This window comes from Anguilla anguilla, chromosome 15, assembly GCF_013347855.1.
Source record: "Anguilla anguilla isolate fAngAng1 chromosome 15, fAngAng1.pri, whole genome shotgun sequence".
In the NCBI taxonomy this organism is placed as follows: Eukaryota; Metazoa; Chordata; class Actinopteri; order Anguilliformes; family Anguillidae; genus Anguilla; species Anguilla anguilla.
In genome coordinates, this window is record NC_049215.1 from 32,079,738 (window position 1) to 32,101,016 (window position 21,279).

At 49.9% G+C, this 21,279-nt stretch overlaps 3 protein-coding genes and 1 long non-coding RNA gene across 6 annotated transcripts in view; 2 read left to right on the plus strand and 2 right to left on the minus strand.

Moving 5' to 3' along the window:
• tmem30c (transmembrane protein 30C) overlaps nucleotides 1-487 on the minus strand; it is a 7,374-nt gene extending 6,887 nt beyond the window's left edge. Inside the window, exon 1 of the mRNA XM_035392596.1 lies at nucleotides 1-487. This exon is cut by the window's left edge and continues 97 nt beyond it. Coding sequence (XP_035248487.1) covers nucleotides 1-113 — 113 coding nt within the window. The 5' untranslated portion in view covers nucleotides 114-487.
• The window catches only part of LOC118213611, a 20,132-nt gene extending 12,623 nt beyond the window's left edge, over nucleotides 1-7,509 (plus strand). The window contains exon 3 of one of the 2 annotated variants that reach the window (XR_004762458.1): nucleotides 7,357-7,509. This is a non-coding gene — a long non-coding RNA (uncharacterized LOC118213611). Of the gene's footprint in view, nucleotides 1-5,613; nucleotides 5,903-7,356 lie in introns of those variants that run through there. The other variant, XR_004762459.1, reaches the window with a different exon arrangement.
• Nucleotides 631-21,279, minus strand: part of cmss1 (cms1 ribosomal small subunit homolog) — a 70,909-nt gene continuing 50,260 nt past the window's right edge. The window contains exons 2-10 of the mRNA XM_035392597.1: nucleotides 6,256-6,389; nucleotides 5,718-5,792; nucleotides 4,552-4,684; nucleotides 2,991-3,050; nucleotides 2,370-2,472; nucleotides 2,056-2,116; nucleotides 1,748-1,835; nucleotides 1,448-1,536; nucleotides 631-1,189 (exon numbers count right to left, since the gene is read on the minus strand). Coding sequence (XP_035248488.1) covers nucleotides 1,106-1,189; nucleotides 1,448-1,536; nucleotides 1,748-1,835; nucleotides 2,056-2,116; nucleotides 2,370-2,472; nucleotides 2,991-3,050; nucleotides 4,552-4,684; nucleotides 5,718-5,792; nucleotides 6,256-6,389 — 827 coding nt within the window. The 3' untranslated portion in view covers nucleotides 631-1,105. The remainder of the gene's footprint in view (nucleotides 1,190-1,447; nucleotides 1,537-1,747; nucleotides 1,836-2,055; nucleotides 2,117-2,369; nucleotides 2,473-2,990; nucleotides 3,051-4,551; nucleotides 4,685-5,717; nucleotides 5,793-6,255; nucleotides 6,390-21,279) is intronic.
• The window catches only part of LOC118213607 (filamin A-interacting protein 1-like), a 55,429-nt gene continuing 41,658 nt past the window's right edge, over nucleotides 7,509-21,279 (plus strand). The window contains exon 1 of one of the 2 annotated variants that reach the window (XM_035392591.1): nucleotides 7,509-7,629. The gene's annotated coding sequence lies outside the window, so the exon portion shown is untranslated. The remainder of the gene's footprint in view (nucleotides 7,630-21,279) is intronic. The other variant, XM_035392594.1, reaches the window with a different exon arrangement.

Here is a 21,279-nt window from a genome sequence, read left to right on the forward strand (position 1 = left end):
GCGGTCAGCGACGGCGACCAGGCCGGCAGCCGCTGCTGCTTGAAGGCAGAGTTGTCGGGGCGGCGGCTCAGCGGCGGCTTGACGACGACATCGCCGTCCTTGCTCTTCGCCATTTCTTCCCCGAGGCGCTGCTCCAACCGAACTTTACCTCTCTGCTTTACCGCCGTCTCTGGCGTCCTCTCTGCACGCGCTCACACCGCACGGCCAGACCTTTGAGCCTCCAGCGAGCTGTTACTCATTAACCCTGCCTCCACTTCCTGTTCCACTCGCCCTGCTTTTCGCTGAAGTCTCTCTTCAGAGTCACTCTGCGTGTGTGTGTGTGTGTGTGTGTGTGTGTGTCTGAAACGGCCCGTTAAATATCACGTAAAAAGTCCTTAATCGCCCACAGGACTGGGGTCTGGGGTGCGTCTCTGGAGCTGTAGCTGTTTTAAAAAAGGCGTCGGTTGGGACAGAGCAGATCCTCTCACTCGCGTCTGCTATTCCTCTCAGATCACAGGATGTTTGGGTAAAAGGGACCTCTGGCACGGGGTGTGTTTCCGGAGGAGGGGGGGAGTGCAAAACCACACATATCAGCAGTGGGAGGAGCTTCCTAACTGAACTCGCAGATGCAGACACAGACACACAGTCCTGTTCATTCACACGGTTTTATTTGCGTTAAACGTTATCACAAGTTTTCAGCCACCGGTAACGACATGAAAAAAGTTACAAAAGGGGTTACCATGGTAATTTATTGTGGGGGTCTTAGCAAACGTGACTTTTATTGGCTGCAGATGTTACATCGCACTTTATGACTTCTGTGGCAGCCATTTGCTTTTTACTGCCTATCTACCGTTGGTAGAAACATGAACTGCTCTCTGGGAATCAGTAGAATTTATTCCTTTCATTTCCACCGACTGTAGTAAAGAACACGGACCACGCTGTATCCTGACTGCTGCCATGGCAACGACAGGACAACATCTTGTGTGACAGTCGCTTGGCTTCAATCAACATTTATACTCTTAAAAAAATATAGCACTCATGTATTTTTTATTCAAAATGAATAATAATGTTGACTGACTCCTATGTCTATGCATGGTGTGGTGGGGAAAGGGGGGGAGGGGTTAGGTCAGAATAGGCCCAGTTTGATGCCCCCTTCCTGACAGCCTTTCATGACCCCGGACTCCAGCAGCTTCAACAAGTCACCTTTAACCTGGAAGAGAAACAACCACGTCACTTTATTTTTATTTGGTTTAAATTCAAAATGGTTGAAGTTGTCTGTTAAGGCCTTTGGGGGAAAAGACTTGAGATCAACTAATTTAGCTGGTTAGTGACAGCTTTAATATCACATTTTTTTTTTTTTTGGCATTTATGAACACTTTGCAATTTTTACTGGATAGGATTTTTGATAAGCTTTTTTAAACCTCCTGGTGCCATGACAGACAGCCACCAGCAGGGGGACGCAGCTCACCTCTGGAACATCAACCATTCTCCTCTGCTTTTGGTCCCTCCAGTTCCAGTCCAGAACCAGGAAGCGCAGTGCCTGAAGGCTCAGCCCCTCTGTGGCCACAGGTGAAGAGCAGGCTCACAATCACACACAGAACAACTGACAAAATGGCGGCCTCAAAGCCGAGACAGAGCTCAGTTCTTAAGGTCCTAATTCCCGATTTTGCCAATGTGCGATAATCACAGCACATGAGGATATTTCATAATGTTTCTTGCATCCTCAAAACCTACATCCACTGAAAATCTAAATCTTTAGATCTCTTGCCTTTCTCGATGAGGGCTTTGATCCGCCCAGGGGTCCCCACTCCGATGTGCGTAACCGCTTTGTCCAGAAGCTTCACCTGCTCCTCCACCTGGAGCAGGACGGTCACAGACAGGGGCGTGGTCACACACAGTAACACACGATCACGGGACACATGGAAAAAAGAAAAAGTTATCTCATAATACTCTTTGTTCCCATAGCCTTGTCTACCCCAGGCAGAATGTATAGCACAGCAAGAATAAGAATAAGAATAAGAATAATATTCAAAGCCGTTAAGATAACAGAGGCAGGGAGCGCGGTCGTCTTTTCACCTTTATGTGTTTGGCGAATAATTTAATCACTTTGGCTTCTCCTTTGAAGGTGGTCATCTGCCTGCGTGGGAGAGATAAAGGGAAAAGGGAAAGAAAAGTTACTGCACAGCACAGTCATCACACTGAGACTCTGCAGCATCAATGCTCATAAGCACTTTAGTGCTGGATGCTACAGCATCTTTAACACCAGCTCACACTATGACTCTGTGACTCTGCAGCATCAATGTTCATAAGCACTTTAGTGCAGGATGCTACTGCATCTTTAACACCAGCTCACACTATGACTCAGTGACTCTGCAGCAGCTGTGACTCACTTGATGAGCTCTATGGTGCGGAGGGCGGAGCTGCAGACGATCAGCAGGGCCACAGACCTCTTCTCCGTGTGCAGCCTCTGCACCTTCGCCCACTTGGGGCAAACTGAAACAAAATGGGACAAAATGGACGTGAGCGTTTCACTAGAGCATGCACAGATTTTACACCAGAGTGTGCACGTGTTTTTACACGAGAGCGTGCGTGTTACACAAAAGCATGCACGTTTTTTTTTACACCAGAGCGTGCATGTGTTTTGTGCATGTGTGTTACACGAGACAGCATCACACCAGCTCAGAACGCCAGACACTCTGGCACGGCATTCACAGTCTGGTTGTCCAGACCCTCAAACACAAACATACAAAGCGCAGGGATCTGAGAGCAGGCATATCTCAGGGCAGAGTTTCATCCTGAAGTCCTAAAGACTGTCTGTGACTGTCAGTTTTCTAGGTCTAGCACTGTTATTTCAGCCTTACTTACTTTTATTCCAGCCTAACTGTAAATGCATATAGCTCCCAGTGGAATTAATAAATAGGTCCTAGTGGAATGATTAAATTAGAATTTTATTTAAAAATTATTTAATACAACTCAGTCGGCACCAGGGGGCGATAGCGAGACACACTTACTTTCCTTTAAGTAGGAGGAGAGGCTGTGCGTGAGGTCGTTGCTGGCCAGGAAGCAGGAATCTGCAAGCAATAGCAAGAGAGACAAGCAGGGGTCATAGGTCAAGCTTGGGAGGAGCTGGGAAATTGAGTCACTAAAGCATCGCCGTGTTTGGTCATCCAAAAACTTGAGCCAAAGTTTCTAGTACAGCATTAAAACACCTGATTCGACTAATCAACTAATCAGGGTCTTCAAGACCTTAATTAGCTGATACAGGTGTTGTTTAGCGCTGGCTGGAACAGACGCCTGCACCCACACCTGCGCTTTTCGGCTAAGACCGGACACTCCTGGACAGTAACAGGTGCTCTCACCCGCTTCCAGGAACACCTGGAAACGAGTCTAACTGCACCTGGGAGTGTGAGCTCCTCCAGCTCAGGTACCTCTGTACCGCCTCACCTGGGAGTCTGACCTCCTCCAGCTCAGGTACCTCTGTACCATCTCACCTGGGAGTCTGACCTCCTCCAGCTCAGGTACCTCTGTAGCGTCTCACCTGGGAGTCTGACCTCCTCCAGCTCAGGTACCTCTGTACCATCTCACCTGGGAGTGTGAGCTCCTCCAGCTCAGGTACCTCTGTACCATCTCACCTGGGAGTCTGACCTCCTCCAGCTCAGGTACCTCTGTACCGCCTCACCTGGGAGTGTGAGCTCCTCCAGCTCAGGTACCTCTGTACCGTCTCACCTGGGAGTGTGAGCTCCTCCAGCTCAGGTACCTCTGTACCGTCTCACCTGGGAGTGTGAGCTCCTCCAGCTCAGGTACCTCTGTACTGTCTCACCTGGGAATCTGAGCCCCTCCAGCTCAGGTACCTCTGCACCATCTCACCTGGGAGTCTGAGCTCCTCCAGCTCAGGTACCTCTGTACTGTCTCACCTGGGAGTCTGACCTCCTCCAGCTCAGGTACCTCTGTACCGTCTCACCTGGGAGTCTGAGCTCCTCCAGCTCAGGTACCTCTGTACCATCTCACCTGGGAGTCTGAGCTCCTCCAGCTCAGGTACCTCTGTACTGTCTCACCTGGGAGTCTGAGCTCCTCCAGCTCAGGTACCTCTGTACTGTCTCACCTGGGAGTCTGACCTCCTCCAGCTCAGGTACCTCTGTACTGTCTCACCTGGGAGTCTGACCTCCTCCAGCTCAGGTACCTCTGTACTGTCTCACCTGGGAGTCTGAGCCCCTCCAGCTCAGGTACCTCTGTACCGTCTCACCTGGGAGTGTGAGCTCCTCCAGCTCAGGTACCTCTGTACCGTCTCACCTGGGAGTGTGAGCTCCTCCAGCTCAGGTACCTCTGTACCGCCTCACCTGGGAGTGTGAGCTCCTCCAGCTCAGGTACCTCTGTACCGTCTCACCTGGGAGTTTGAGCTCCTCCAGCTCAGGTACCTCTGTACCATCTCACCTGGGAGTGTGAGCTCCTCCAGCTCAGGTACCTCTGTACCACCTCACCTGGGAGTGTGAGCTCCTCCAGCTCAGGTACCTCTGTAACGTCTCACCTGGGAGTGTGAGCTCCTCCAGCTCAGGTACCTCTGTAGCGCCTCACCTGGCAGTTTGAGCTCCTCCATCTCGATGACGGAGCGCTTGTCGGAGTAATGGTCGTGGACGAGCTTCTGTAGATCCGCCGGGCTCCCCACTTTGGGCTCGGAAGTGGCCAGGACGTCTGTGATGGTCTTCTTCTGCTCGAGGGGGGGGGGGAACAGACCATACTGAGCTGCTGCTGTGCAAGCGGAACACCGCCAGGGATGTTTCAGTGTTTCAGACAGTGCGTGACTCAGGGGTCAGAGTTCAGGGGTCAGAGGTCAGATTTTACTGCGGAACTTTCTAGTCCTGAAGGCCTACGGCACACCCAAGTCTCTGGGACAGTCAGCACGTCCCGACCAATCAGGACAAAAATCACACTCCTGATTCAGCACAGAGCTCGGGGGACAGTTTTACTGTATTCGGAACAGCCCCTGGGGGGCGTATAGGGAGCGTATTGGAGGGGGGTGACAGGGGTGGGGGGGGGGTAACTCAGAAGGGGCCCTGTTACCCGTGTCGTAAAGCGCAGACTGAGGGCTGAGGCTCACACAGACAGATTAAAAGCAGAGGTGCACCTGACTCGGCGAGAAGCATGGCTACTCAGCCTCCCCTGCAGTAAGGCAGGATCCCCATCTCACTGAACCAAGCGTCCCTGGAGAGGGCCAGCCTGCTTCAGCCAAGACCCAGGGAAATTTTAGCAGGCTCTGCAGTTCTCCCAGGCCTGGGTTAAGCAGATCTGGCTCAGTTTAAACTCAGATATGTTAACTCTTTAGAGCCCAGGCAAATTCCAGCAGATTACAGACAACTTCAAAAGACAGAGATTTTCACTGATGTTCTTTCATGTGACCACATTTTGCCTAGTGAGATGTTTTTATAGAACAATCCTCAGTTTTCTAGCACTGTTTTTATTTTATGGGCATATAATTAATTCAGCTTCTGTCCACAGCCTTGGATTATTAATAATAGATCATTCATAAATTATTAAATTATTAATAACCTTGTTTTCTTCACAGACACATATTAGTTCAGAGTTTGGCGATCGCCTAAATAAACATTCTGCGCTGAATGTCTGTCTTTGGCTTCCTAGCAAAACTACTTCTGCCCCTTTCTCCAAAAGATGAAGATGAAGGAACACCTTCCTCATCCTCCTCCTCACCTCCAGGTTAGGCCCCTGAAAGTTTCCTTCATTACCTTTCTCCTCTTCTTGGGCTTGGGCTCCTTCTCTTCACCCTCCTCCTTTTTCTCCTGAGCAACAATGCATTCTTTCTGCAGAAATATCAACATTGTGTTAGGAAGTACGTGATGAGTATGAAATTGCATATTTTCATGAGCTGATGTTGCAGCATGAGGGGCAGTGGTCAGATCAGTTAAATGCCAATAACAGTGCACTTTATGAATCTTATTACACACCTTTCCTTTTTGAGAATAGGAAATAGAATTTCCTCAATGAAAATGTTTTATTTTTTTATGTACACTTACATTAAAAGGCAGCAAGACGGCACACTAAACTCCACAAGAATCAGACCGTTGGAAGAAAGCAATGAGTGAAACTGAGATAATGGTTTACTCCTGATGACTCAGATTTTATTTTCTAGTAAAAAATAAGCCAAAGATTCAGTACTCAATTGTGCCTATATGGCTTTTTTAACCATCGCTGTGTTTTTGGAGGTGACAGTGTACAGTGAGTGTACGCCTCTCATATTCTCACGCACGGTGTGGAAACGCGTACCTGTGTCGTCTTTTTCTTCCTCTTGGCCTTGTTGGGCTTCACGGTCTTGCTCTCCGTCTTCCTCTTTTTCGCCTTCTTGTCTTCTGGAAGGTTCTCTGTGGCCTCCTCCTGTGGCTCATCCTTCTCGGAGGCCTCTGCAGGAACAGGGGGACACAGCGGCACGCGCTCTGTAACTCTCCTCGTGTCCTCTGTGAGGTCATGGCCCAGGACACTCCCGGGACCCTGACACGAGGCCTGCTGGACATTTGGAAGCCTGCCCCTATTGGAGATTTGTCCTTTTGGCCAAGGGTTCGGATGTTGAAATTGGAGGGGAGCCTGGATTTCTGACAGCGTCCTGCAGCGTGCTTCCGTGCATCACACTGTGAGTGACAGTCTGCACATGCAGTCATAATGGACACAATGCTGACCGGGTCACGAGGGGCTGGACCGCAATACCCATAATGCCATGCTGTGATGTCATGACACTGACCCCTCAGTCACATGACCACACACTGATATCTGGGTCTCAATAGTCTCTAGATATGGAACATCTGGGAGGGGAAACCTGGCGCTGATTTCAGCTTTCAGTCACCGAACAGCTAGAGACCGCCGCCATGCTGTCATACAGGACTTGGTTGTGCTACTCACAAGCACAGATTAAAGAAGGTGTGAGCATCTAAGACTGTGATGCACAACAGGTTGCCTGCTCTAATGAAAGAGAGAGAGAGAGAAGGAGGGAGAGAGAGAGAGAGAGAGAGAGGAGGAGAGGGAGGGGGAGAGGGAGGGAGAGAGAGAAAGACAGAGAGAGAGAGGGAGAGAGAGAGAGAGAGAGGGAGGGGGAGAGGGAGGGAGGGAGAGAGAGAGAGAAAGAGAAAGAGAGAGAGGGAGAGAGAGAGAGAGTGAGAGAGAGAGAGAGAGAAGGAGGGAGGGAGAGAGAGAGAGAGAGAGAGAAAGACAGAGAGAGAGAGAGAGGGAGGGGGAGAGGGAGGGAGGGAGAGAGAGAGAGAAAGAGAGAGAGAGAGAGTGTGAAAGGTTAAGAAGGTAAATATAGCAGGCTGGTTATTTCTGTGCCGGGTTGTCTCTCCCCGCTCCACTGCTCTGTTCCTCCTCGGCCCTCCACAGCGCAGGGGAGGCTCCTGGAGGACCCAGCGTGAGCCCGGAGAGCACCAGCACCTCCTCCCTCCACCACACTGACTGAGGAGGAGGAGGAGGAAAAGAACAGAAACACAAGAGGAGGAGGAGGAGAGCAGAAACAGGAGGAAAGAGGAGAAGAACAGAGACACAAGAGGAGGGGTAGGAGGAGGACAGCAGAAACAGAAGAGGAGAGAGGAGGACAGGAGGAGGCGACAGGAGCAGCGGCCCTGAAGAGGGGAGTGCAGTGCCAGAGTGACACAGGTAAGGCACCGTCTGCCGGTCCCCCCGGGCTGCAGGACAGCCTGCCGCGTTCTACCGCCTCGCTCACTCTCTCCCAAACACGCACGCACGCGCCTGCGTCCGCGGGGTCCATCAGCAGCGTCAGACCCGCCGCAGGACAGCTGCGCCGATCGCGCACAGCCAAAACGATCCCACCAATCAGATCATCCGAATGACAGAGGATCACTCCATGATGCGCTGAATCTCACAGGTTACTGCTGGTGACATGTGCTCAGGGGTGCGTGCTCAGGGGTGTGTGCTCAGGACTGCGTGCTCATGGCTGTGCGCTCAGATTGCTGTGCGTTTCGATCAGTGTTGGGGCACAGAAGGACTAATGGCTATGTAATGCATTGTCTAACTGTAGACAAAAACGCATTAGGCTGGGCTGTAAAGTTAAATTCTCTCAGTTCAGTTCTGATAAGTTGCTGTCAAGTTGCAGAGGGTCTTGGTACCCCAGCAGCCCTGGTACCAGGCTTGTGGGGGGGGGTTAGGGTTAGGGTTGGGGGGGGGGGGTGGCGGCTCCTAAACGGAGAACCAGGTGTCTGCAGGGCACTGAGCTGTGCTGGCTGTGTAGAATTTTGAGGAGCCTGAGACAACTGGGGTGCAGTGTGTTTGGGGTGCATGGGTCCGATGTCCCCAAACCAGGCAAACAGTCCCCCAGCCGGGGGTGTGCCACATTTAAAATGGCCGATAAGTAGGTGGTTCAGGAGAGCGGGGTACAGGTGGCCCTTTTCCACTCTCCAAACTCTCCCACTTTCACACACAGTTCCCCTAGTGCTGCATCTCAGCAGCGAGGGGGGCCCAGTAAGGCATAAATAAAAAATGCTGACTAAGCAGACCGATTTTAGACCCAGTCGCCGTTTGTGACGACGAGGTCACATTAATAACTCACATTAATAACTCACATTAATAACTCACATTAATAACCCGTCCAGGCGAAGGTGAAACCGTTCGAGCAAAATTAGCCGGGCAGAAGCAGCCTCAGCGTCAGCAGCTCAGACGTCAGGAGCCATGCCATGCGTCAAAAGCAACCGCGCAGCCGCCGCATGGCAGTCCGTCGCCTCGGACGGGGGCGTATCGAGTGAGCCTATTTTTGGGGGCGAAGTGCCCCCCATGACCTGACGCGGATTCCAGGGTGTTCACCTGACCTGTGGTGGCCCCTAATGTCTGCGTTGTATGAGGCCTTATTGAGAGAAATCAGTATACGGCAGTATGAATGGACTGTACAACATACAACTAAAAACTAAGCTGGCTAGGCCACACAGAACAAGAGAATCTGCTGATATGACTGAATTTAATTGATCAGTCCTAGTAGGGTTATTAATTTTAGATTAGAGTGAGAAAATATTCAGTCCTATTTTTGTTGCTTGCTTTCTCCTCGAATATGCACGTTTTGTAGTTTACCATATGCTGCCACCTACTGGTCACAATTTGAACTGTCAGGCAGCAAAGCAAAGAGTGTGCGTACCTCTCAGAAACCAAACTCCTGGGGACTTGTGTACCAGATTTCACGGAAAGCATTGCTGATTATTTAGTGGTTTATGGGCTCCCAATGAGAGGGGGATGCAGTGGCTGATGGGCCTGGCTTTTCAGGCCCCGTGGATTGACACCAGCAGATGGCGCTGTTACCACCAGCGCACAAACCCAGGGCTCTGGGCCTGACCCGAACTGTACGGAATTCAGAACTTACAAGCTATTGTTCCCGCTGAACCGCTGCAGACCAAGGCTTCGGGTCTGACCACAGGTCAGGGATGTGAGAAGTGGGGAGGCGGGAATTACGGCGACTCTGATTGGCCGCGACAGCGCGCGCCAATCATTCTTCACATAGCGACGGTCTTGCTACCACTTCCTGTCTATGCAGACCTCACCATTCTGAAATTACAGCTGCGGGGGGTAGGGTGGGCATTGCTTATGAGGTTGAAAGCTATGACACCTACCCCCACATCATGCCAATGCACTGGGACGTGAACAGAGATTGCATTGCTATGGGGGGTCTGTGTATGGGTCACATGTCACCTCCAGACACATTCCCACAATTCCTGCAGGCCTCCCATCATAACCGGGGCTGTGTCTGTCTCTGTGAACTTCGCCTGGGCTGTGGGGGCGGGCTCACACAGACACGGCTCACAGCTCTGTTCTATCTCACCCGCTCCAGCGCTGAATAGTGAGCTCCTGGGCTGGATATGAGAATCACACCAAGACCTCATGTGTCTGGCCCCAGGGCCCAGTGCAACCTTCCCATTCTGTAACTTCATTACAGTGCATTAAAACATTGCCACACACACACATACATACACACATGCATATACATACACACATACACACACACACACACACACAAACACACATGCACACAAACACACATACACACACTTGCATACACACACACACTCACACACACACACACACACACACACACGCACGCACACACACACACACACACACACACACACACACACACATACACACGCGCACACACACACACACACACACACACACACACACACACATACACACGCGCACACACACACACACACACACACATACACACACACGCACACACACACACACTCACACACACACACACACAGACACACATACACACGCGCACACACACACACACACACACACACACACAGACACACATACACACGCGCACACACACACACACACACACACACACACACACACGCACACACACACACACACACACACATACACACGCGCGCACACACACACACACACACACACACACACACGCGCACACACACACACACACTCACACACACACACACACACACACACACGCACACGCACACGCACACGCACACGCACACGCACACGCACACGCACACACACACAGACACAGACACAGACACAGACACACACACACACACACACACACACACACTCCCCTGGTGCTGTCCTTCTATTTTCCGCTGCAGGGAGCTGGACTGAAGGCCGCTGGCCAGCTCCTCCGTCTGCTCAGCTGCTCATGCAATGTCGTATCCACGGCAACCGTACCTAAACACAGCCATCCTTCCCCCCTCCGCATTCACCTGGGACTCCACGTCAGAACTGAATCCAAAAATCTGCAGCCCCCCTCCCCCCTCCACTCCCCCCCCCCCCCAGGCTGAAACAAGTGGGCGGGAGGGGGACAAGACTTCAATAAAATCACCAAACTCATCCCTCCATTCTAAAATCTGCCCACTGCCGCTCATGAGATATTCTACTCAAAGCCCTGGACATTTGAGTGGATTTATGTATTGGTCTTGGCTGCTCACAGTCAGTTTAGCATCCAGCTGCTTGTATTCTGGTCATTTTTCTGACCCCTCCCCACCCCCACACACCCCCCTGTCTGGGGCTCGGGGGGATATATTAGCGTGATGTCTGGGCTGTCGGGTGGACGGCTCCAGCCCTGTCTCTATTAACCGGGCTGGGCCCAGGGGACCCCTGTACCCCCAGCCTCAAAGCTTAATGTTCTGCTGGATCAGAACCAGGAGCTGGCTGATCAGTGTACGCATGGCTGTGATGCATGTGTGTGATGTGTGTGTGATGCGTGTGTGATGTGTGAGTGATGCGTGACTGTGATGCGTGTGTGCGATGTGAATCTGTGATGCGTGTGCGATGTGTGTCTTTGTTTGGGCATTGGGAGACCGTAGCTTTTGGTGTGAACAAACAGTCTGACGCGTTCGTACGGCTGTGCTCTTCACAAGAGGAAGAGGCTGTCCAAGGCTCTCAGGCCCTCAAGCCTGAACCAGTACTTCATAATACAGACAGGAGAAACGCAGGGTAAGTGCTTGGTTGGACGTTGACAACGTGCTTTGCACAAGGCCAACAGACACGATGCATCTGGGGGTCACGGTGCAGAATAACACAGAATAAGGCCCGGGACATGTGACCCCGGCCCTCAGCCAACCCGCAGCTCAGGGGGTACTGCGCTCACTCACCGCCTCACACGCGCACCTCTTGCATTCATCCCGAAAAAGGACGGCTCTGCGCCAATTTCCCGATACGGCACGAGTGCTCGGGGGGTGAGCTCCCCTCGCCTCGCGGTGAGTCGATGAATCGCGGAGTCGATGGCCACCCTGCAGCGAAACCCTTTCCTGTCTCAGGGCAGCCCGTCTCTGTCCCCCGACTCTCTCACGGCCGAGGAGAGGTTCTCAGGGACCTACCAGGACTAATCTGAGGTCTTGGAAAAAAATCCAGCTGAGTGTTAAGCAATTAGGCGATGGCTTCAAATGGACTGCCGGCAAGATTTTCAGCAAAACCTGCCACCACCCAATGTGCTAATGATGGACAAATTAATTACATTTAAACTGGGACCCAATTAGGCTGTCCAAATCAAATCAGCATCAATTACCGATGGAAGTGTGTGTGTGTGTGTGTGAGTGGTGTGTACATGCACAGTATGTAGGATGAGTGTGAGTGTGTGTGTGCAGTGTATACATGCACAGTACGAAGGAAATGTGTGTGTGCATACGTGTATATGTGTGCATGTGTGGGGGGGTGTGTAGTGCATATGCACAGTATGTAGGAAGTGTGTGTGTGTGTGTGTGGGTGTGTGTGTTTGCGTGTGTGTCCGTGTGTATGGGGGGGTACATGCACAGCATGTAGGATGTGTGTATATGTGTGTGTATATGTGTGTATGTGTGTGTTCATCACATATTGCCTGTACTCTTTGCTTTGTATTTGCGTTGCTGTGAGGCTGTCTCTTCCTTCCCAGCTTCCGATACACTGACACACCTCTAGGAGGCAGCACTGTCACAAATACAGCCTTCAGGAGACCTCTCTCCAATTTTCTACCCTCTTAAAGCACGTGCTGCGATCCAAAGAAGGGCTCGGGGCTTAGCGTTATGGTGAAGGCCAAGCTCTTCTCTACAGACCCTCACACCTACGCACGCTACGCACAAACATGATGTCAATCACACGAGGCTCGCACAGCCAAACAGCCACCACCGGTTCCAACCGGTTTCAAAAACGCCAGAACCGTTATTACGCCCTCTCTCAACGACGGACCGGTCTGCGTCTAATCTTCCCCAAAAAGGTGTTGTAGTGACGGTGGATGTTGTCTTTCAGGTGCCACACCCACCATGGATTCAGAAAGGGAAGGGGGGTGGGGGGTGGGGGGGGTTGGATATTTTAAGAAGGTGGGGGGTAAAACTCGCGATACATAACCTTGAACAAAATACGACTCCAATCCAATACTCAGGTAGGAGGCCAATAGAATGGTTAGTGTATCTCAGGTTACAGGTTTGAGTCCCTCGAGCGAGGTACTTAAACCGAACGGCTTCAGCAAACGCCCAGCTGTATAAACGGACTGTGTGTAAAAATGTAAGCTGTGTAATTCGCTCTGGATAAATGCCTAAGTCGTCGGCTGAACGCCTAAATGTATATGTAATGTGACACTGTAACATGCCACAGACAGGGCGTTCTTCTAATAAGAAAAGGGAATACGTCTGCTGCTGTAGTAATGTTTGATAGATAGACAGACAGGCAGGCTGGCAGGCAGACAGACAAACAGACAGGTAGGCAGACAGATAGAAAGACAGACAGACAGACAGACAGACAGACAGGCTGGCAGGCAGACAGACAGACAGGTAGGCAGACAGTTAGACAGACAGACAAACAGACAGGCAGGCAGACAGACAAGCAGACAGACAGACAGACAGGCTGGCATACAGGCAGGCAGGCAGACAGACGGACAGACAGGCATACAGGCACACAGACAGACAGACAGACAGACAGGCTGGCATACAGGCAGGCAGGCAGACAGACAGACAGGCAGGCACACAGACAGACAGACAGACAGACAGACAGACAGACAGGCACACAGACAGACAGACAGACAGACAGACAGACAGACAGGCAGGCACACACACAGACAGACAGACAGACAGGCAGGCAGACAGGCAGGCATACAGGCAGACAGACAGACAGACAGACAGGCACACAGACAGACAGACAGACAGGCAGGCCTGTAATACCAGCGCATTTGCAGCATCTGCAGGAGAACGGAGCTGGCCCTGTCCCCAGGGCAAAACAGCAGAGCAAACCTAACAACAAATAATTGATAGCTTACATAAATCAGCGCAGGAACATCCTCTCGAGTTACCCAGCCGAGCAGCATACCTGCACGCTTATCTGAATTTCCTTCTGAGCCAGGAATGCGCTAAGCTGCTTTCTGGCAAGAACATAAGCAGGTGAAAACGAGGCTCTCCTGTTACCACTTTTAAAGTGTTTTTCTGACAGCTGATGTATCCGTGCAGGTTTTTCAGATGCTAAAAAGCAAACTTTGTGGATTTTTTTTTTCTTCTCTCTTTGCATGGCTGTAATTCGCAAGCCTTTGCTTACATATGTAATAACAGTCTGGCACCCATTTAGCTTGTTATTATATGATATTGAGATGGTAATTGCTATGGCAACCTGAGCTGTTTCATTCCAAAAAGCATTCCTAGGGTTGGGCTTTCTGGATAGACAGTAATTTTACAATCAAACAAGTGTCTTAAATATTTCTTTGAACAGAAATTCCTGTTCTTGCTGAGAAGGTCATGTGGTGGCACATCTGGCAAAAAAAAGGTTATGGGTTTATGAAATCTGAGAGTGAACACACCCTGCTTTAGGAAGGGGGTCGTGAACACACCCTGCTTTAGGAAGGGGGGTGGGGATGAACACACCCTGCTTTAGGGAGGGGGACAGTGAACACCCCCTGCTCAGTGTGTGGGTCTCCTGTATTGGGATCAGTGTGTTGGTCGCCTATACTGGGATCAGTGTGTTGGTTGCCTATACTGGGATCAATGTGTTGGTCTCCTGTACTGGGATCAGTGTGTGGGTCTCCTGTACTGGGATCAGTGTGTTGGTCTCCTGTACTGGGATCAGTGTGTGGGTCTCCTGTACTGGGATCAGTGTGTGGGTCTCCTGTACTGGGATCAGTGTGTGGGTCTCCTGTACTGGGATCAGTGTGTGGGTCTCCTGTACTGGGATCAGTGTGTGGGTCTCCTGTACTGGGATCAGTGTGTGGGTCTCCTGTACTGGGGTCAGTGTGTTGGTCGCCTGTACTGGGGTCAGTGTGTTGGTCGCCTATACTGGGATCAGTGTGTGGGTCTCCTGTACTGGGATCAGTGTGTCGGTCACCTGCACTAGGGTCACTTTGTTGGGATAGATCTGAATTGGCTCAGACAGAAGAACAAATATGAATACACAATTAAACCAATTACATACTGTATAAACATGTTAAAACATGAAATATGAGCACAATCAGTGTGGAGGTAAAGCTAAAACGAAATGTATGGAATTTAATACATCTATGGAATCTGTCTGTCTCAGGTCATTTAGTCCTGTTCTCTTTGTCTCTCTCTCTCTCTCTCTCCATCTCTCTCTCTCTCTCCACTCTGCATCAATCATCTCCACAGCAATCACATCAGGAATGTGCAATTTAACAGGGCAGGAGTGTGTGTGTGTGTGTGTGTGTGTGTGCATGCACGTGTGTGTGTGTGTTTGTGTGTGTGTGTGTGTGTGTGTATATGCGTGTGTGTCTCTGTGTGTGTGTGTATGCGCACGCACGTGTGTGTGTGTGTGTATGTGTGTGTGTGTGTCTGTGTGTGTGTGTGTGTGTGTGCATGCACGTGTGTGTGTGTATGTGTGTGTGTGTGTGTGTGTGTGTGTATGCGCGTGTGTGCGTCTCTGTGTGTGTGTGTGTGTGTGTGTGTGTGTCTGTGTGTGTGTGTGTGTGTGTGTGCACGTGTGTGTCTGTGTGTGTGTGTATGCGCGTGTGTGTGTGTGTGTGTGCGAACGAATGTGCGTTTGCACCCTTGGGCCAGGAAGACACCTGTATCCTCACCTTTCAACCCCTTCGTTTCAGTGCCCCGCCCCCCCCACCCCGCCCCACCCTGCAGGGTCAGACCTCTTAACCGCAGCCATCGCTGAGAGGGAGGAAGGAGCCCATTAGCACTTCCTGTTAACGGGGCTTCTCCCGGCGTGGTTCTGGGACGTGCAGAGATGATGCACTCCGTGTGGAATTCAGGCCCACGCTCACGGAATGCACGAGGCGGAGGCAAAACCAGACCAGCTCCCCAATCGCTCATCTTCGGTGTCCCATATATCTTACGCCCCACCCCCCCCCCCCCCTCCCTTTCCCAAAGACAAGTGGGCTGACAAGTGCACTCAGCACTCCCCCCACGGTAGCTGGCCCAAGCATGGAGGATGGGGGGGGGGGGGGGGGCGATTTCCAGACAGCGTGCAAACCTGGGGTGTGTGTCCATGTTTAAAAATGCGGTTTTTAAAACTTCAGGATCAATGGCATACCATCAGAAGCACTCCTTTTTTATGAAGGCGGCCTTAGCTTCAACAGAAAAGATGGAAGATAGCTAAGCCCTGAATGCAGACTATTTTCAATACAAAATGAATAAATACAATTCTATCGGTAAGAAATTCTGCCAGAGGAGGTCTCATATCTCATAGCTCCATGCATGCGCACAGCTTACTGACGGAACCTGATACTGCTCCCCCTAACCTCCCATCTGTGTCCTCCCTCCTACACGTCCTGCTTCCATGCAGTGCAAGTCCAGTATTTTTGGAGTAAAGAGTCAGGAACCCAGCCATAAAAATAACAGAAAATCACAGTCAACAATAAAAAATATATCGCCCTCCGAGGTGGCAGCTTTCATTAAAATAATATAAATATAGAGAGCTAGACATTTCCTGGAGTCTGTTAAGATCCCACTACTCTCCTGCCGCAGAGTAGAGGTCTCGGCCAAAGTATTCATTTGAGTCTCGTTTTGACAAACCCTGCGTCCAAAGGCCTAATCGGCCAATTAAACGGCAACATCTTTCTCTCAAATTCAAAAGTTTTGTGGGCAGCCTTCAGGAGGGAAATGGGTTTTCTTCAGTGGGTGTACAACACTGGTGGGGGACGAGGAGGAAAAGGTTTTTAAGATCCATGAATCCAAAAACAAATATGAGTCCAAGATATTAAATCTTAATCTCCAACACATCCTGGATACTAAAATACCCACGCAGGCCCACTTTCAACTCCCAACAGCAGCCAAGCTCGGGTGAAATCGATCATTAACAAACTGAGCGAAGTGAGGTGCAGTCGTGTGACAGCTACCCGTCTGTAAAAGGCGCAATACAAACACAAAGACCTGCTGATTGATTGATTTATCGCCGGCTATGGGTGGGGGGGGGGGGGGGGGCACTTGTCCGCCATTTCAAGACTTGTAAAAAAAAAAAAACAGGTTTTTCGCTGCAAAGGGTAAAATTCCAGCAGCTCTGAACAAGCATCATCTTTTCTCATGCAGAGAAGGAAAGAGGGTTAATGTAGCGGAATGTTCCGGAAGGAACGTCCAAAGGGCATGGCTGGAAGCGATGCCAGACACCAAAGCTGGCGGCTTAACACGCCGGTGCTTCAGCCGATTCGGCGTCCGTTTTCCGATTTGGCGAAAGGACTGACGGACGCGGACGGGCGGAACATCCGTCGAGGGCAGGAGCAGCGAGAGCACCAGCCCAAATATTTAGAGTTGGGCCAGCTGGTGCTAAAACAAACTCCCTCCAGCGAGGCCGGGAGTCCGAGGGGGGGAAAGGGCAGGAACAGCGCGGTTTACAAAAGATTTTTAAAATAAAATAAAAATGTTCAAACGCACGCTCAGCCCCATTCCTGAGTTTGCACAGTTGAAAAAAAAAACTAAACTAAAAATAAAATAAAAAGTGCTTTTTGTGCCACAAACCTTCACTTTTCCTTGCTAATTTGGCACGCCCAGTTGTATGTGTGTACAGATACACATCACGCATCACTGCAACCAGCATTAATCGGGGACAGCGCAGACAAGCGTGTGCTTTCCTCAGAAGCCTGCGATGCTCAGCGCTGATGCTCATCGCTCACAGTGCAGTTCGCAAGCCAGGCTGGCACAGACATGAGCCCCAGGAGGACACTTCCTGTGTGGCTTAATGGCATACTATGCGCCTTTGAAAATATCATAAAACAGCCATGCTCATTCATTACTATGAAGCACTGGCAATCTGTGCCTGTGTGCAATTCTGCCCAGTCCTTGCTAGCCTGCCTGTATTTGGTGCTCTAAGAAGTGTTTGAGATGTTTCTGGGTGTGGCCCCTTTTTTAATTGCGAAAAGGATGTGGACCAATGGAAGAAGAAGGAGAATAAAAAGAGGAAACATGTATGGATCGGCTACAGTGAGTGATGCATTTTCAGCTGGGATAGTGTTGGAAAGGATTGGCTAAGCTAACGCTTATCCAAGTGGCTGGTCAGAGTTCTGGTCAGGTAGCTGCCGTAATTAGCCAACTAAATTCAGTTTGGCAAGATTAGCCTAGCTGGCCATGATGGCCCGAGAATTTTCTGAGGTTCTGACATTTTACAGAGTAACAAATTAAGGCTGGTGAACAAGATTTCCGAACCTAATTTGTCTTATCTAGACAATTAAAAAAAATGAAAACAACAAAAGAAAAATTCACTGTCTGAACGTATGGCTGGAACAAAACTAATTTGCATTTGAAACGACGACTTCATGATGCCATCTTCATTAACTCAAGCACATTCATCAGCTATGCGGCAGTGTAGTATAATGGCTAAGGAGTTGGCCTTGTAGACTAAAGGTCGCAGGTTTGACTCCCCGGTAGGACACTGCCGTTGTACCCCTGAGCAAGGTACTTAACCTGCATTGCTCCAGTGTATATCCAGCTGTATAATTGGATGCAATGTAGGTCGCTGTGGATAAGAGCGTCTGCTAAATGCCTGTAATGCAAAGTAATGTCTATGCAAACGCGAGCCACTGATGCAGCACAAATCACTGTTGTCTAGGCAACAACTGGGAAAGCAGGTGGGCCTGTCATCTTTGAACATTACCGTAATTTGTTTGCAAACATTGGTACGATAAATTATCCGGCCCGGAAACATTTTTAAAAAAAGCCGTATTCACTGACCTGAGCTCGCGAAAGAGAACGCGAAGCTGAGAAAGAACAGGGCTTTTACTGCAACAAAACAAAAGCTATTAAAAACAAGACCAGGTCAAAACCTAGTATATGGCTGGACCTAACACACGTGATCCGGCCGACCAATGGCGTAACTTCATAACTCGGCCGACCAATGGTGTAACTTGATCACTCACTCAGTCACTCGGTCACAGACATTTGCGTTTCTGGGCTGACCCCGCTGTTGCGGTCCAGCCAAAAATAAATTTAACTGCCTCTAAAAATATTATATGAGACACAGCTCAGATCGGGTCTGATCTGTGAGAGTTAGGTCTAGATCTGCTGGGTCAGCCCTGGTTTTGACTGTTCTGATTCGTATTGCGATTCATATTTTTTTAAAAATAAACTGATATATTATTTATTTGGAAAAAGGACGCTGCGGTGTTTTCAAACTTGTTCGGCCTTTGTGCTGACTGGCAATTATTGCAACTTGGAGGTCTTGAGCAGTAACAGTTAACTTGATCTGTTAATGGCAAAACTGGAGTTAATGGACAGAAAGATCCCTGAGACAGGTGCACGTCTGATGACTGATGAGACTCCAGGTGGAAACGCGTATATTCAGTAAGTCATGTGCAAGTCAAGAGCTGTTGCACTACTTTGCAAACTGATCCTGTATGATTAGGTTCAAAATATAAAAGAATTCACGCTGCAATTCTTTTTCTTTGACTACAAAAAAGGGGTTCTGGGTCATAGTGTAGCACTCCAATCCCAGTTAATCCATTGTGGAAAGTAATTAGATTGTCCCAGCTGAGCTGATTTTGGAGCACAATATTTCTACTTTGGCAAAAGTCGCTCTCAGGAATCACCAAACTCCAGTTTTGCGTAACTATGCCAGCTAATCTTTCCTGGCCACTTTCAGTAACAAGTAGGCTACATTGCAGACCTCGGGTGACCTCAGATGATATGGGGGCGATGGACCACCAAGGCCAAACACCTATCTTCTCAATGCCGTGAAGCCTTTGCACTTTAACAGCAGACTGTTTTACAGATAGAGATGCGTGTTCAACGGCCCTCAGTTCATCTCACTTTACATCACACAGAATTACACTTCGATACCTAGGAAAGAAAAACAAAACAGTTTTGTTTATTTATGAGGAGTTTAGGCCTAACTCATGTCACTGGCTTTTCTCGCGGGTCTACTTACGTTTTTTTTTTTTTGCCATTTTTCTCCCATGTTCTCCCAAATTTAGTCGTTTACCAATACCAATACCGAAATACCAATTCCCCGTATGAATCACAGTCCTGGTCGATGCGCTATCCTCTGTCGGTCTGGGGAGGGTGTAGACTACTGTATTCGTAGGAACGTCTGACCAAGCCAGAAGTACCGCTGCCGGGGATTGAACCCGGGTCTCTGCGGTGGTAGGCGAGTGCTTATAGCTCTACACCACCCAGACGGCCCTACTTACGTTTTCTCTGAGAAAAAAAGAAAAAAATTGAACATTCATTCTAAATTTGGTATGCTCCTGAAAGGAACATGCTTTTTTTTTCTTTCGGAGATGGAAGGTTCTGACGTTACGCACGCTGCTTAATGGCTGTTGTATGTTTTTTTTTTTCTCTGGACGGCAAAGTCAGACACAAATACCGCCATAAACAATATTACTAGCAGGAACAGGAAGGAGGGTTGTTTTCGCCTCATATGGTCATTAATTAAGCTCCCCCCCCCCCCACTCACTCGCCAAGGCTGACAGCATTTCAAATAAAAATGCGCTCACAGCACAACTATGAAAGAACAGGACGTACGGCAGAAGACGGTTAACGCTTTCCACCACCACCTCTCAGAATCCACTCCGGCAGCTCGTGGCAAACTCAGCCCCAAAAGTTCACGTTCTGCACGTTGTTGTTGCTGATAATTCCTTGCACATGAAGTCATTACATTACATTACATTACATTACAGCCGTTTAGCAGACGCTCTCATCCAGAGCGACTTACACAACTTTTTTTTTACAAAGCATTTTACATTGTAACCAATTATACAGCTGGATGTGTACTGAAGCAATGCAGGTTAAGCACCGTGCTCAAGGGTACAACAGCAGTGTCCTACTGGGGAATCAAACCCAAGTTATCAGTGTAGTGCAGAAGTGAGGGGACTGGACTTGTAATCCAGACGTTACAGGTGCGATTCCTGGGTCAGGCACCGCTGTTGTATCTTTGAGGAAAGGCACTTGGGGGGGTAACTCTGGCTGGGTGAGAACCCTCCGGACCGCCGTTGTCTCGTTAAAGAGCCGAGGGGCCCGCGAGCAGCTGCCTCAGACCCGCTTTTTGGGGGCTCGGTCAGGGGGGGAAGCTCTGCATTACAGGCAGCTGGCAGTTCGCTCTTATCCAGAAACGCTCTCTCTCTCTCTGTCCGAGTGAAGAACATCTGCGTTACCGTCGGAAACAGAACAGGAGCCGCTGAGAGGCAGGACCGTTACTAGCAACTCTGCAGGGAGACGTAGACGAGAAACTGAGGCGCGTGTAACTGTGCACTTAGGGCCTGTTTGGGATTTGAACTCGCAACCTTTCACAAGTGTGAATTCTTCTATCCCTAGATCAGGGATCCCCAACCCTGGTCCCGGCGGGGGGGGGGGTTTACCTTAAGAACTCAGACCCAATGAACCAGGTGGATTGAGTTAACGGTTCAATCAGATTTTTTAAATGATCGATTAAGTT